Source organism: Myotis davidii, unplaced genomic scaffold (genome assembly GCF_000327345.1).
Source record: "Myotis davidii unplaced genomic scaffold, ASM32734v1 scaffold642, whole genome shotgun sequence".
Taxonomy (NCBI): Eukaryota; Metazoa; Chordata; class Mammalia; order Chiroptera; family Vespertilionidae; genus Myotis; species Myotis davidii.
The window spans coordinates 1,179,489-1,192,026 of NW_006293957.1; the positions used below are offsets into that span (position 1 = coordinate 1,179,489).

General features: G+C 59.3%; 1 protein-coding gene across 1 annotated transcript in view; it reads left to right on the forward strand.

The window, feature by feature from the left end:
- GRID1 (glutamate ionotropic receptor delta type subunit 1) overlaps nucleotides 1-12,538 on the forward strand; it is a 664,185-nt gene that overhangs the window by 215,980 nt on the left and 435,667 nt on the right. Inside the window, exon 5 of the mRNA XM_015566676.1 lies at nucleotides 8,920-9,125. Coding sequence (XP_015422162.1) covers nucleotides 8,920-9,125 — 206 coding nt within the window. The remainder of the gene's footprint in view (nucleotides 1-8,919; nucleotides 9,126-12,538) is intronic.

The window sequence follows — 12,538 nt, forward strand, 5'->3', positions numbered from 1 at the left end:
GCCTCTGCCTGAGGCTACCCAGCAGGAGCTATGGAGAGATCTGCAGATTCTTCTTCCTTGTTTGGGGTTTGGAGGTGCCCAGATGAGGTCCAGTTGTGAAGCAATGCAATCTGCTGTGGGGCCTTGGGCCTTCTTTTGGATGTTCTGGGTCTCTCTGACCCAGCTGCAGTTTGTTAGGTAATTTTTAATCCTGAACTTTCTTAAAGCATGACTGTGATCATTCCTCCTGCCTGCTGTGTGGTGTTAATGGAGAGACTCAACCTTGCTGGCTTCAGTTTTCATATCTGTGAAATGGGATGGTTACTCTTTCCTCACAGGCTGTGGAGAAGCAGAAAAAAATGAGGCGTCTAAGGACCCAGTAGCACAACGGGAGTTCTGGCTCTGGGTATGCCTCCCAGGCCCAGAACCCGAGGCATGAGCGGCCTGTCTGGGCTGGAGGCCAGTCCCCTGAAGGCCAGTCCAGCAGGTCTTGCTCCCTGTTGGCCCAGGAAAGAAGCCTGTGGAGAACGCCCATTCTGAACTCACATCCTGAAAAGATGGCACAATAGCTGCAGGACTTTGCAAACCAACCCTATAATCTTGGCAGAAGAACTGCCAAAATCAATATCAAAAACCTCAGAAGTGAAAGGTGACAGCAGCATCCAACTTTATTTGTGAAAATTCTGAGTCTTTGGCATATTGCAGATTCTTTAAGGAAACAATCTCACACATTGATGGAAGGGAATTGCACATCCAAGGGACTGTAATGCAGTGAGAATTAGGGACCTGCCAGATTAACAAATAGGAGGGAGCCAGGGCTTTGCAACATGAGACAGGAGCAGGTCAGCACGCAGAATTTATCCAAATACTGGAGCCCAACTTGGAACAGAAGCTGGTGAAGAATTATTTTATGAGCCTATTTTCATCATAACATGTGTAAAATGCAAATTTTGATCATTATGTAAATTAGTTACTTGGTGTAATTTACTTAATTCAAAGCACTTAATGCAGCGTGGTATGTTTTTTCCAAAGTGCCAGAATAGACGTTTAAATTGTTTTTAATCTAGATCTTACAGTCTGATTATTTAAAGTGTTTGTTTTTTAAGTGGAAAGGAACTGAACTTGGGGAGAAATGAGCAGTGTGATCAGCTGACGCCCTCCGTTGCCAGGGCCTCAGGCTCCCCCGTGGACCCTATGTTTGAAATGACACGTGTGCACGCACCCTGAGTACAGATGCGATCGCGGACTGCCCATTCTCCTCTCCGGAGCCTGCCCTTGGCTGGCATGCTGGCCAGACCTGGAACCCGTTGGAACCTGTGTGGGCCCCTGTCATGGGCAGAAATTTGTTTTCTTTCTCAGAGGGTTTTCACAGCAGACCTGCCCCTTCAGTCACTTTACAATTTTGGGATTTCCATTATCTCAGAGGGAGAGCGGCATCTGATTGTCAGGATGGCACCTCCCTTCTTGACGAGCCTCCTGTTCCTATGGGATCCTTTGGGGATGTTCCCAGAGCTGTCGAGAGGGCTGGTGGGGACTGACAGCCGCTGAACATTGCCTTGTGCTGTCCCTTCTGAAGGATTGAGCGCCCCAGTGAGGAAGGGGGGCTAGGTCTGTTCTGCAGAGGGAGGAATGGCTCAGAGAGGGGGCCACCCAAGTCACCTGCTAGTGAAGGGGGGGGTTCACACTCAGGCCTTATTCTGTGCCTATTCTGTGTCCTGGGGGAGTGTGGCCAGTGGGCTGCTGTGTGCTCCTCCCTGACTGCACCCAGCTCACCAGGGGAGGGGGTGCTTCTCTGCTCGGGTGTGGAGGCCGGCAAATCAGGAGGCAGCTGCCACTGGAAAGGTAGTTTGTTACCCACTGTTCCCAGGAGGAGGGGGCGCACCAGATGGTGGGCGGCACCAGGGTTGGTCCAGAGGGAGAGGGAGAATGGGAACTGTGGGCCAGAAAGAGACGTGTGGTTCCTGCAGGAAAGACTGGGTGAGGCAGGTAGGCAGGCTCCTTCGAATAGCTCCAGTGGGCTCAGAGCACAGGGTGTCCCAGCTCATCTGGTACCTGGCTCTGGGGTGACTCAGTAGGTGGACAGGGCCCATGTGAGAGCTGGTGGAGGAGTGGGGCGTGGGCTCCGTGTGGCTGAGGTGCATATGAAAGGGGTGCTCTGGGTGCACTGTTACTACTGGGAGCTGGCTAACCGGAGGGGCAGCCCCTTGGGGCCAGGAGAACCCAGAGAGCAAAGCATCGGGATGCGGAAATAAAAGACACACTTAATACAGAGGCAGGACTTTTATGGGGGGGGCGGGTAGGGTGCCCCTCTGGAGGACTCCCAGGGCCGGGTCTGCCATGACTGGTGTCTGGACAGCTGAATCGTGACCAGGCGAGGGGAGGCCTCCCTCCCAGACGAGACCCTCAGCAAGAAGGCGAAGAGCAGTGGCACTGCCCCGAGGGAGGGGGACAGCACGAGGCTTTCTGGTCACCTGGAGCCAGCCCCTGCCTGGGCCCCAGGGACACTTGCTTTTGATTGGAACCAGCAGTGGGTCTTTGCAATCTCTTTGCCTCCTCGCACACGCAGCCTCCAGCACAGCCCTCTCTGCAGCTGTTCCTGCCTTGGTGGGCGGGGGCGGCACCGAGGAGGGAGGAGCCTGGCAGGGGTCTGGGAATGAGCTGGAGACTGGGCATGAGCTGGTGGGGGCTGACAGCCGCGGAACATTGCCAGACCTCTGAGAGGAAATTCAAAGCATATATTTGAGGGGTAGATAGGAAGTTTCAAAAAAGTCCATTGGATCAAGTTGTGTCTCAGAAATTTGCCAACAATCCCCAAACATCTGTAACTGAGCTCTGCCTGGGAGGGAGGCGGCCGCCTGCACGCACACATGCACGCGTTACAGATCAGCACCTCCTTTGCAAGCCTCTCATTGGTGGACCTTTCTCGGAAATTTAAAGTAGCAGAGGAAGCAGTTGGAAATGGTTTCATTTTTCAGAAAGAAGGTGTTTAAAATGCCCAGCGACTATCTGGCATTTCCCAGGAGTCACAGAGAAGCCACAGGCGTAATCTTACTGAGAAGCTTGTGCCCAGTTTCAGCTCCTCGCGGTGGGGCTTGGGCTCCGTCAGACCCGGGGCCACGCGTAGGCGCTGAAGTCGCTCTCGCGTCGGGCTGGTTCTTACTTTGCTTCATTTGATTCCACAAACTTCTGTCTCTGACTCTGCTGTGCTCTGAGCCTGGGTGGACGGGGAGGTGGGAGGGACCTGCTGCCCAGGCCCCACGGGGGGAACTGCAGGGAGGTGTGGGCTCTGGCTCCGGGTCTGAGCTGCTCTTGAGGAGAGGCATGGTTTCATCTGGGTCTTGGGGGGGAAGGAGGGTCCTGAAAAGTTCAAGTTGGAAGCATCCAGGGGGAGAGTGTGTGTGTGCGCGCGCGTGCGTGTATGGTAGTATGTGCATGTGAATGACATATGGTAGTATGTGTGTATGTACATGTACATATGGTAGTGTGTATGTACAATTGGGTGTGTGTGTTTGTGTGTATATATGGTAGTGTATGTACATTTGGTAATGTGTGTTTGTGTGTGAACATATGGTAGTGTGTGTATGTAAATTTGGTAATGTGTGTACATTTGGTAGTGTGTTTGTGTATGTACATATGGTCGTGTTTGTATGCTAGTGTGTGTGCACATGTAGTAGTGTGTGTGTACATATAGTAGTGTGTGTTTGTGTGTGTACATATAGTAGTGTGTGTGTATGGTAGTGTGTCTATGTACATTTGGTAGTATGTGTGTATGTACGATTGGTAATGTGTGTGTACAGATGGTAGTGTGCATGTGCATGTACATATGGTAGTGTTTGTGGTGTGTGGTGTGTGTTTGTGTGCACGTGCGTGTGCATGGGGGCTGTCAGGGAAGGGCACAGAGTTTCTTTTCTGCGGTTCTGGAGCATGGCTTCTGGGGGTGGGGGTGGCAGTAGGTGGTGGCAGAAAAAGCTGTTGGGATCAGATCCTCTCCCATTTCAGGCTGAGATGTCGGGTTATTTGTGTACAGTAAGGAAGTCTCTAGGAGGCTTTTGTTTGTTTGCAATTGATGCTTTTGAGGATATTAATTTCTTGGCAACTTTGAAATGAATGTGTGTTTTTCATGGGAGGTTTCAGAGGGGGCTCTACAGGAGCAGATATGAACCTGGGATCCATTGGGGGGTGCACGGGAGGCCTTCAGGAGGCCGCTGGAGAGAGCGGGGAGAAGCAGCAATGCCCGAATCTCCACCTGGGGAGGCATCATGGAGAGGCAGGTGCTCAGGGAAGTCAGGAGGAGAAGGTGAGAGCCTCGGCCAGCCTAGGCGTCCGCTGCTCTCTCTGAGCTCAGAGGGAGGCCTGGGCCGGGCTGGGAGTGTGGCCAGCCGTGCAGGGGGAGGGTGCAAGGACAGGGCACAGGCTGGGTGCTCTGGAGGCCCATGAAAGACAGAGAGAGGGGCCTTCCCCCACCCCCAGGGTACACAGGCCCAGCATTAGGGAGCTGGCCTGGGGAGGTAGTGGGGACAGGGCAGAGGAAGCCCAGGGCTCGGTGCTTGGGGCCTGTGTCCTCTCCTCCACTGTGGTGGATGCTCCCCGGGGCCACCTCTCCAGGCTTCCTCCCTTCCTCCCACGGCAGCTCCAGTTGGTGTGGCCCCCTCCTGCCCGATCCCCTCACAGTAGCGCCCCCTCCCCCGCATTTTCCTCAGCCCCACATCCCTTTCCCTCAGAGCTCTGAGCACCCTTGGAAATGATCTACTGAGCACGTGTTCACTTGTTCCGTCTCTTCCCCAGCCCCTGAGATGTGAGCTCCGTGAGGCAGGGACATTGCAGGTCGGTCACACTGTGTCCTGGCCCTGAGAAGAGCAGCATGCGAGAGCTCCCAGGGTGACAGCGACTAGAAGGAGCAAATGCGCCTCCCAGCATGGCCCGTCAGATTGGGTATCGCAAAGACCCTGCTGACAGGGTCCCTGGAGAGCCCAGAGGGTGGGCCAGGGAAACAGGCCTGCCTCAGGGTTGTCCCATCAGATTCCTCCGGGAAAGGACTTGCCCGTGTTCCTGGGGCTGCCGCCTCTCTGGGGCAGAATGCCTCACCTGTTTTGGGCGGCCGATGCCCTTTCACGGCCCTGCCTGCTTTGAGATGGGCGGCCGTGAGGCTGGCGTGGTCCCAGCAGCTTCCTCCCAGGGCACGTGGGTCTGGTGGGCTGTACCGCATGGACCGGGCAGCCAGTCTGCACAGAAGGGGGCTCGGGCCAACATCCAGAACTCATGGGGCCACGGGAGCTGTTGGTGCCTGCCCTGCTGCCCACGGAGCAGCCTCAGCTTGTCCCTAATGGACCTTCTCGGGGTTCTCCCTTCCCGAGACACCTGGCTTCCTCGGGGGATGGGGTGGGGCACTGCACACAGAGTCTTTTGCAAGGAGAAAAGGGTTTTGGTGGAGACAGTTTCTGGGCCCCAGGATGGGGAATGGCAGGGCCTGACTGCTGTTCTGCCCCCAGCCGGCCCCAAGTGCAGCGAGGAAGGGCTGCAGGGGCTGAGTGAACTCAGCACCGGAGGGGGCGTGGCAGGGGCTGGTCCCTGGGGCGGCCTCGCCTGCATCACGGTTGGCAGGTGTGAAGACAGGGTCTCCCTCATGGCTCCGTCGGGGCTGCCTGAAAGGAAGGGAGAAGAGCAGCAGCGGTTTTCAGTGTGTGATGCCCCCGTGTGTTCTGTGGCCCTGAGACACTTGTCAGCCCCTGCATCCCAGTGCCTCCTGCTCCCCGAGGAAGTGAACCTCCCTTTGGGTTGAGGTTGTCCAGGCGAGGGGAGTGGGGGGGAGTGGGGAGGGAGGGGACTAGGAACTTGCCCCCCAGCCCGAGAGGACTGGCCGTGGCATGGCGGTCCCTGGAGCCAGGGCATGCACAGAGCCGTGGCGGAGCTGCCTGCGCACGGGCACCTTTGCAGCCACTGCCCGTCTCTGCCACTGTCAAGACTGGCAGTGGCCTTGGCAGGCCCTGGGAGGAGTGAGACCTGTGCTGTCACCGCCTGCTCACTGCACTCGGACCGTCAGAGCTCAGGCCGTGGGCCGGACCGCTGGTGTCCGGCAACGAAGCGCCAGGCCTGGCCTTGGGCTGGATCCTCAGCCCCGTGGGCGGGGCATGGGAAACCCACAGTGCATCGGTGCCCGGCCTGTCCGCCAGGTATCGCTCAGGAAGAGACCCCCAGCATCGTGGCTGATGTGCAGAGCTCACCGGCCCTTCCGCTCTGGACTCCCTTGTGCATCTGAACTGGGCTGGTGGCTGTGGGCCGACCTCCTTCCCGACCTGCGCCCACCCTCACAGGCAGCCAGCTGATCACTTGGCAGTGGCAGGGTCCAGGGCAGGGGCGGGATGCGTAGACATGCATTCGCACCTCTGCTCATGCCAAGTGAGAACTTCCCAGGTGCCAATGCAGCTGGTCTCCTATTTGGAAACATCATGGACACCAAGCAGAGCCGTGCACTAGAACTTTCTCTGAGGATCGTACCAGTGTTGTCCCGAATGGCAGCCACCAGCCAGATGTGGCTCTTCAGCTCTTGAAATGTGGCTCCTGTGGCTGAGGAGTGTGGGGTTTTACTTACTTTCAATGAACCTAAGTTTGCATTGCAACGGCCCATGTGGCTGGCGGCTGCTGTGCTGGCAGCCATACGAGGGCATAGCTGCCACGGCACCGTGCAGAGCTGCTGCGTGTGGCACGGGAGCTGGGGTGGGTGTGCACGTGTGTCGTGCTGAGGTGCTCTCACTTACAATCAGGCGTGAGCTGTGCTGTGCTCAGGAGCGGGAGGCGCAGAGCAGACACCAGTCCTGAGCTTGTCTAGCCGGACCCCTCTCCGGGGGCTCCTGCTCCCTGCGCCACTCCTGCAGCTGCCCTGCCAGGCCCTCTGGTGGGACTGCCTGGCCTCTCGGGAGCCCAGGGGGTTGGCAGCCGTGGCCTGTCGGAAGCGCCAGGTGCGTGCGGTCTTCCTCGGCCGCCTTCTTCCCTGGGCTTTGGTGCAGAGACCAGCCCTGCCACCTGGCACCTCCTTTCTGTCTGAGTCAGTGGGCAGAGCAACAGTGAGGTCGCTGGGTGTTGCCAGGTGAGCAGTGCTGGGTGCCTGTGCCCAGGGGCCAGCTGCCTATGGACAAAGCTGGTTGAGGTCACGGCACCCTGGAACCAGGTACCACTGGCTTGACTATGAGTCACATGTTTGTTGCTCTAGGTGAACTCTTGTTTGGGCGCTGCCATGCCCTCCCCACGGGTCACAGGAGGTTGGCTCTCTGGGCCTCGCAGGTGCCAGGGCCTAAGCAGAAGCCGGTGGCACCTTCCAGAGTGTGGGCGTCAGAGGAGCAAAACGTGGCACAAGTGGGAGGGCGATTTGCCCAAGTTCACAGAAGGACCCGGGTTCTAAGTGCGGAGTCCATGGCTGGCGCTCAGACCCGTTTCCAGGGCTTCCCTGAGTGGGGGTGGGGCCTGCACACTGACCCAGGGCCCAGCACCTGAGTCAGCACTGCAGGGCACTACCCTCCATGCCTGTGTGTGCCTCTCCACACTGCCCCCCAGGACTGCTCTCCCACGTCCGGCTGGTGAGGGGTAGCCCAGGGCCCAGCGCCCTGCAGTGCCTGGTGAGGGGCAGCCCAGGGCCCAGTGCCCTGCAGTGCCTGGTGAGGGGTAGCCCAGAGCCCGCTCCCTGCAGTGCCTGGTGAGGGGCAGCCCAGGGCCCGCTCCCTGCAGTGCCTGGCGCTGGTGGAGCTCTGGAAGTTGGTGGAATGAGCATGGAGTGAATGTTTGGGAGAGGAACTGGTTGGGGTAAAAATCAGGTTGAATTTGAACTGTTTGCTTTAAGTTTGACTCTTGGGCTGGCATGTGCCCCTGGCAGGCCCTGGTAGTTCCTGTGCCAGGCGGGTGCAGCTGGTGAGACGGGGCAGGCCGAGTGTCCGTTAGAGGGAGAGGCGCAGGTGTGGTCTCCCTCTGGGAGCTGGAATGCAGATATGGGCCAGGTGAAGGAAACATCCCAGACTTACGTGGCTTATGGGTTGAAACTTTGGGTTGCAAGTGACAGAAATCCAGCTGAACTTGGCTTTAGCTCATGCAGCTGAAAAATCCCAGAGAGATAGCCTTCAGACACAGCTGGGCCTGAGGCTGAAATGGCACCTTCAGGACCACGTCCCACTGGGCCCTGCCTGCCTCTGTGGGTGCCGTTGGGGGCAGCCCCTTGGGGAAGCCAGCTGGCCCAGGCAGGGCTGCTGCTGAGCGAAGACTGGGAGCCAGGAGGGCTCTGGCCCTGACCAGAGGAGGCTTCTCCTGCTTCCCTCGCCCTGGGCTCCCGCCCCGCCCTCCGGGAGCCACAGGGCAAGAGATGCCTTGGGCCGGCTGCTCACCCTGTTGGAGTTGGGAGAAGGTCAGTTGGACGGAGAGTGAGTGGAGGAGTGTCAGGAAAGTCAGGTCCTGGGAACAAGACAGGGTCCGAGCTCAGGGCTGGGGTGTAGGATGTAGGCTGTTCAGTCACAGGCTAGGGCAGCGACCCAGGCCTTCAGTCAGGGCAGCCAGTGGCCTCCATCACCGCTGAGGGCCCGGCAGCCTCAGCGCAGGGAGAGGAGGGGGTGGAGGGAGCCAGGCAGGGCCGGGCCCACAGCACATGTCGCCAGGAGGCCATGACTGCCATTGGGTGGAAGCAGTCGGGAGGCAGCGGGAGCGGGAGCTTGTGGAGAAGGACTCTTTCTGCCACAGGACCTGCCAGATGGCGCCCGGCCTCCCATGGTGCAGGACCCCGGGCTGTGCTGGTGAGGGGTTGGGACTAAATCCGTGCCCTCTGGCTTTTCTTCAGTGGGCAGGGAGGTAGACTGAGCCCTCACTTCTGGCGGCCTCCATGGGGGAGGAGGGAGCGCTGGAGCTAGACCTTCCACCGTCCCTTTCTGCTTACGGATGGCTCTCCCCTCTTCTCCCACTGCCCAGATATCCGTGGTCTCCAAAGCTTTCTGGACCAGGCCTCGCGGCTGGGCCTTGATGTCTCTTTACAAAAGGTGGACAAGAACATCAGCCACGTGTTCACCAGCCTCTTCACCACCATGAAGACGGAGGAGCTGAATCGCTACCGGGACACGCTGCGCCGCGCCATCCTGCTGCTCAGCCCGCAGGGGGCCCACTCCTTCATCAACGAGGTAGGTGGGGGCTGTGGCCGCAGGAGTGGCTGCTCATGTGGCTCACTCGGGCTGCAGGCGTCGTCTGCTTGTCGTGGGACCCCCCGGGTGCTGGGGTCACAGCACCCGGCAGGGCGGGGAGACCGGCACACCGTGGCTCCTGCCTGGTCCCCAACAGGTGGCCCCAGGCCTCCCCAGCTGCTGGGAGGCTGGGCAGTGAGTGGGGAGCCTTGTACAGGTCACTGGCGGCCATTTCGGAGGCAGCACTCGGGCTGGCTTTATTTCTTACCTTTTACTTTTCTTCTCGGCGTTGGCAGTGTGAGTTCTGGGGGTAGAGTGAATGCCCGCTCTCTGCAGGGGTGGCGGCTCTGCCTGGGGTGCTGGCGCCTGCAGCAGGTGTTGGTTGGCTGTCACCAAGTGACATGTGGTATATCTGTGCTTCGTTTTTGGTGACTGGGCTAATTAGTGACTTTTTAAAAACACCTGTGTTAGGGGTTAGGCCGTTCTCATGAAGACAGGGCTCACCTATTTAACGAAAAACCATTAATTTTAGGACAGACAATTAGACACACTGTGTGAGCTGGTGACTGGTGCCAGTGCTGGTGGTCTGATGGCAGAGATGACAGCTGGCGTTGTGGGCTTCTCTCTGGCCTGGGTTGGGTTCAGGAGGCAGGGGACATGCTGGGATGCTGTGTGCCTGGGAGCAGGGCCGGCTGTGGGGTGGTGGCGGCTGAATGCTCCCTGCGGTTCCCCTCCAGCCCACGGCCTTGGCCTCTGGTGGAAAGTGAAATGAATGAAGGGCAGAAATCTACTAGTTCCACCCAATGCACTTTGCTTGCTTATTCTGCTTCCCCCTAATTAATGATTCCTCAGATGCTACCCACGTGTCGAGAGCCAGCATACCCTGCTGGAGAAACCTACATTTGGAGGCCGCGGCGGGCCCACAGCCCTGCGCTCTCCCTCATCAGCGGGGCGCTGGCCGTCAGCTGCTGTGATGTCTTGTGGGCACCACGTTTTCACCAGAACCCGTTTCCTGTACGAAGGGTTCAGGCCAGTCCCGGGAGCCCAGGGTTGGCAGCACCGATGGGTCCGGGCGTCCTCAGAATGTCCCCAGAGTCTGCTCCTAGGGCAGCCTTCCCCCGTTCAGTCCCCACCGGAGTTGGCTCTGGGACCTGTCTGCTAATTCTGCCACCAGCCTCCTCCCTCTCTTCTCGCCCGTCTCTCGCCCCCCTGTCCTCACCACCTTTCCTTCTGTCCCTGCTGTGCTGCTGACCTGGGTAGGGAAATCCGCCTCACCTTTGCGTGAGGAGGAGGTGGCAGTTGTGGGAAAGCATGTGGCGGTGGCTTTTCCAGAGGCGTCCGTTCTCTTCTCACTGCGCCGTTCATCGTGCCGTCCGGAGGATGCACCCGCCCCGCCCCAAGGCCCTGGAGGATTCCACACATAACCCAGAGCGGCCCAAAGACGCCATTTCCAGTGGCTCATGGTGCGACTCCTGCAGTGCCAGATGCGCTTGGCGTGGCTTCAGCCACTGCCTTCCCTTCCCTAGACCGCCTGTGCACGCCTTGCTCTGCTGAGGCCACAGAGCCGGGGCCCTGGAGCGGCCATCTGGGCAAGAGGGATGTGGTCCTGGGGCTGCGGCTGGAGGCTGTGTGCAGAGCCACACTCGGCGCCACTGCCTTCAGCTCCGCCTGGTCAGTCTTGGTCTCTGGTCCCATGCGCCTGCCACTGGGCATGGGGAGCCGTCGTTTCTGGGGTGCCCACCGCAGGCACCCTCTAATCCTCCCACTTTACAAGCGAGGCACTTGAAGCTGAAGACGTTAAAGGACTTGCGTGAGGTCATGCAAGTTGTCACCAGGGTGCTGGACCGGTTCAAGTCCAGATCTGACCCCCTCTGGAGGCCTCGCTGCCCTGTGGCCGGGATGGCCACAGAGATACAAGGGATTGCAGGCCGCAGTGGGCCGAGATGGCCATGCTGGCTCCACAGGGGAAAGCGGCTCTGGGGCCTGGCAGAGGTTCCCAGGGTGTCCATGCCTCACTGTGAGCAGGAGGGAAGGAACCCCGACCCTGGAGGGGACTGGCCCCCATGACTGGGAGGCTGGCTAGCCCAGCGAGTCCCTGTGGAGACCTGGGAACGCTGTCCCAGCAGGAACGCTCCGTTCACTACTGAACGCATTGCTTCTACACTGACAAGGACAGACAGTAGTCACAAGGCTGACCCCCTGCCGACATGCCCTGAATGTTATGAAACTCAAATCGCTGCTATGGGGCAGGGAACGCTCACCATCCACTGCTGTTGATGACGTGTCCCAGCTGTGCCCGCTCAGGGCTGGCATGGAGGCCTCGGGAAAGACCCTTGAGCTTTCCCCACAATTTGAGTACAAAATCTGTTGCTCAGGGCTGGCATGGAGGCCTCAGGAAAGACCCTTGGTTATGTGGCCTGCTCCCCTTCCCACTTGAGAAGCGTGGCTGATGGGAGTGAGGGGGGAAGATAGCTTTGCCTGAGTGGTTGGGACGGCTGGCACTTACACTGTCATTCGTGACAAATTCGCACGACAGACACGGACTTGGCTGCCTGGGACACCGGTCCCTGTGCTGTGTGGGCGCTGCTGTTTCTCCTGGCACCCAGGGCATAGCCACTCACGGTGGGGGTGTGGCCGGGGCCCATTCTCCACGGGCTTCTCTGTGATCCCATTTTATGGGGGGGGGGCAGCCTAGCCTTACTGGGGGCCAAGGTTTGGGCAGCTTGGACTTGGTGGTGAGTGGGAGGGTTGGAGGGTGGTAATGGGAGGTATTGGGGCATGCTGGTGGGCTCCTCTCCCAGGCCCCACCTCAGATTCCCTTGCCTTCCATCACTAAGTCTTGAGTCCATACTCCCTTCTCCAAGGTCTCATCACAGTCCTAACAATTACACATCAGCGTGCGGTCTCTAGAAGGCTCCCCCTGGGGGACTGCGCTTAGGGTGACAGTGTCTGGTCTCCTGACCTCGGGTCCTGAGCCACGGGGTTGGGAGGGTGGGAGGGCGCCCTGCTCTGGGCCTGGCGCTGGAGCTCTGAGGAGGCAGCCGGCTGCAGGCAGGCGCCTCTGACTGGGGAGGGAGCGGAGCCTTTTTCCTGAGCGCTGGCTCCTCTCTGGGCTGCTGGCTGCTGAGGGCGCTCCTGGGGCAGCAGCACCCCCTGATGCTCTGTTCCCAGGCTCCTGTCAGCTGGACCGCCAGCCCCCTCAGGCACAAGGAAGGGAGTGGTGCCATCTGGCCAGGGATAGGGGTCGGCCAGCGTGTGCAGGATGCTTCCTGGGCAGGGGACACTGTGGCTGGGTCCACAGGAACGGGCCTTCCTTACCCCATAGCCAAGGAGGGTGAGGGGGAGGTCAGAGAGCCCGTGTTCAGAGAGGGGTGTGTGGGGCGCTGTAGCACTGGGTGGGCGGGAGCGGCCAG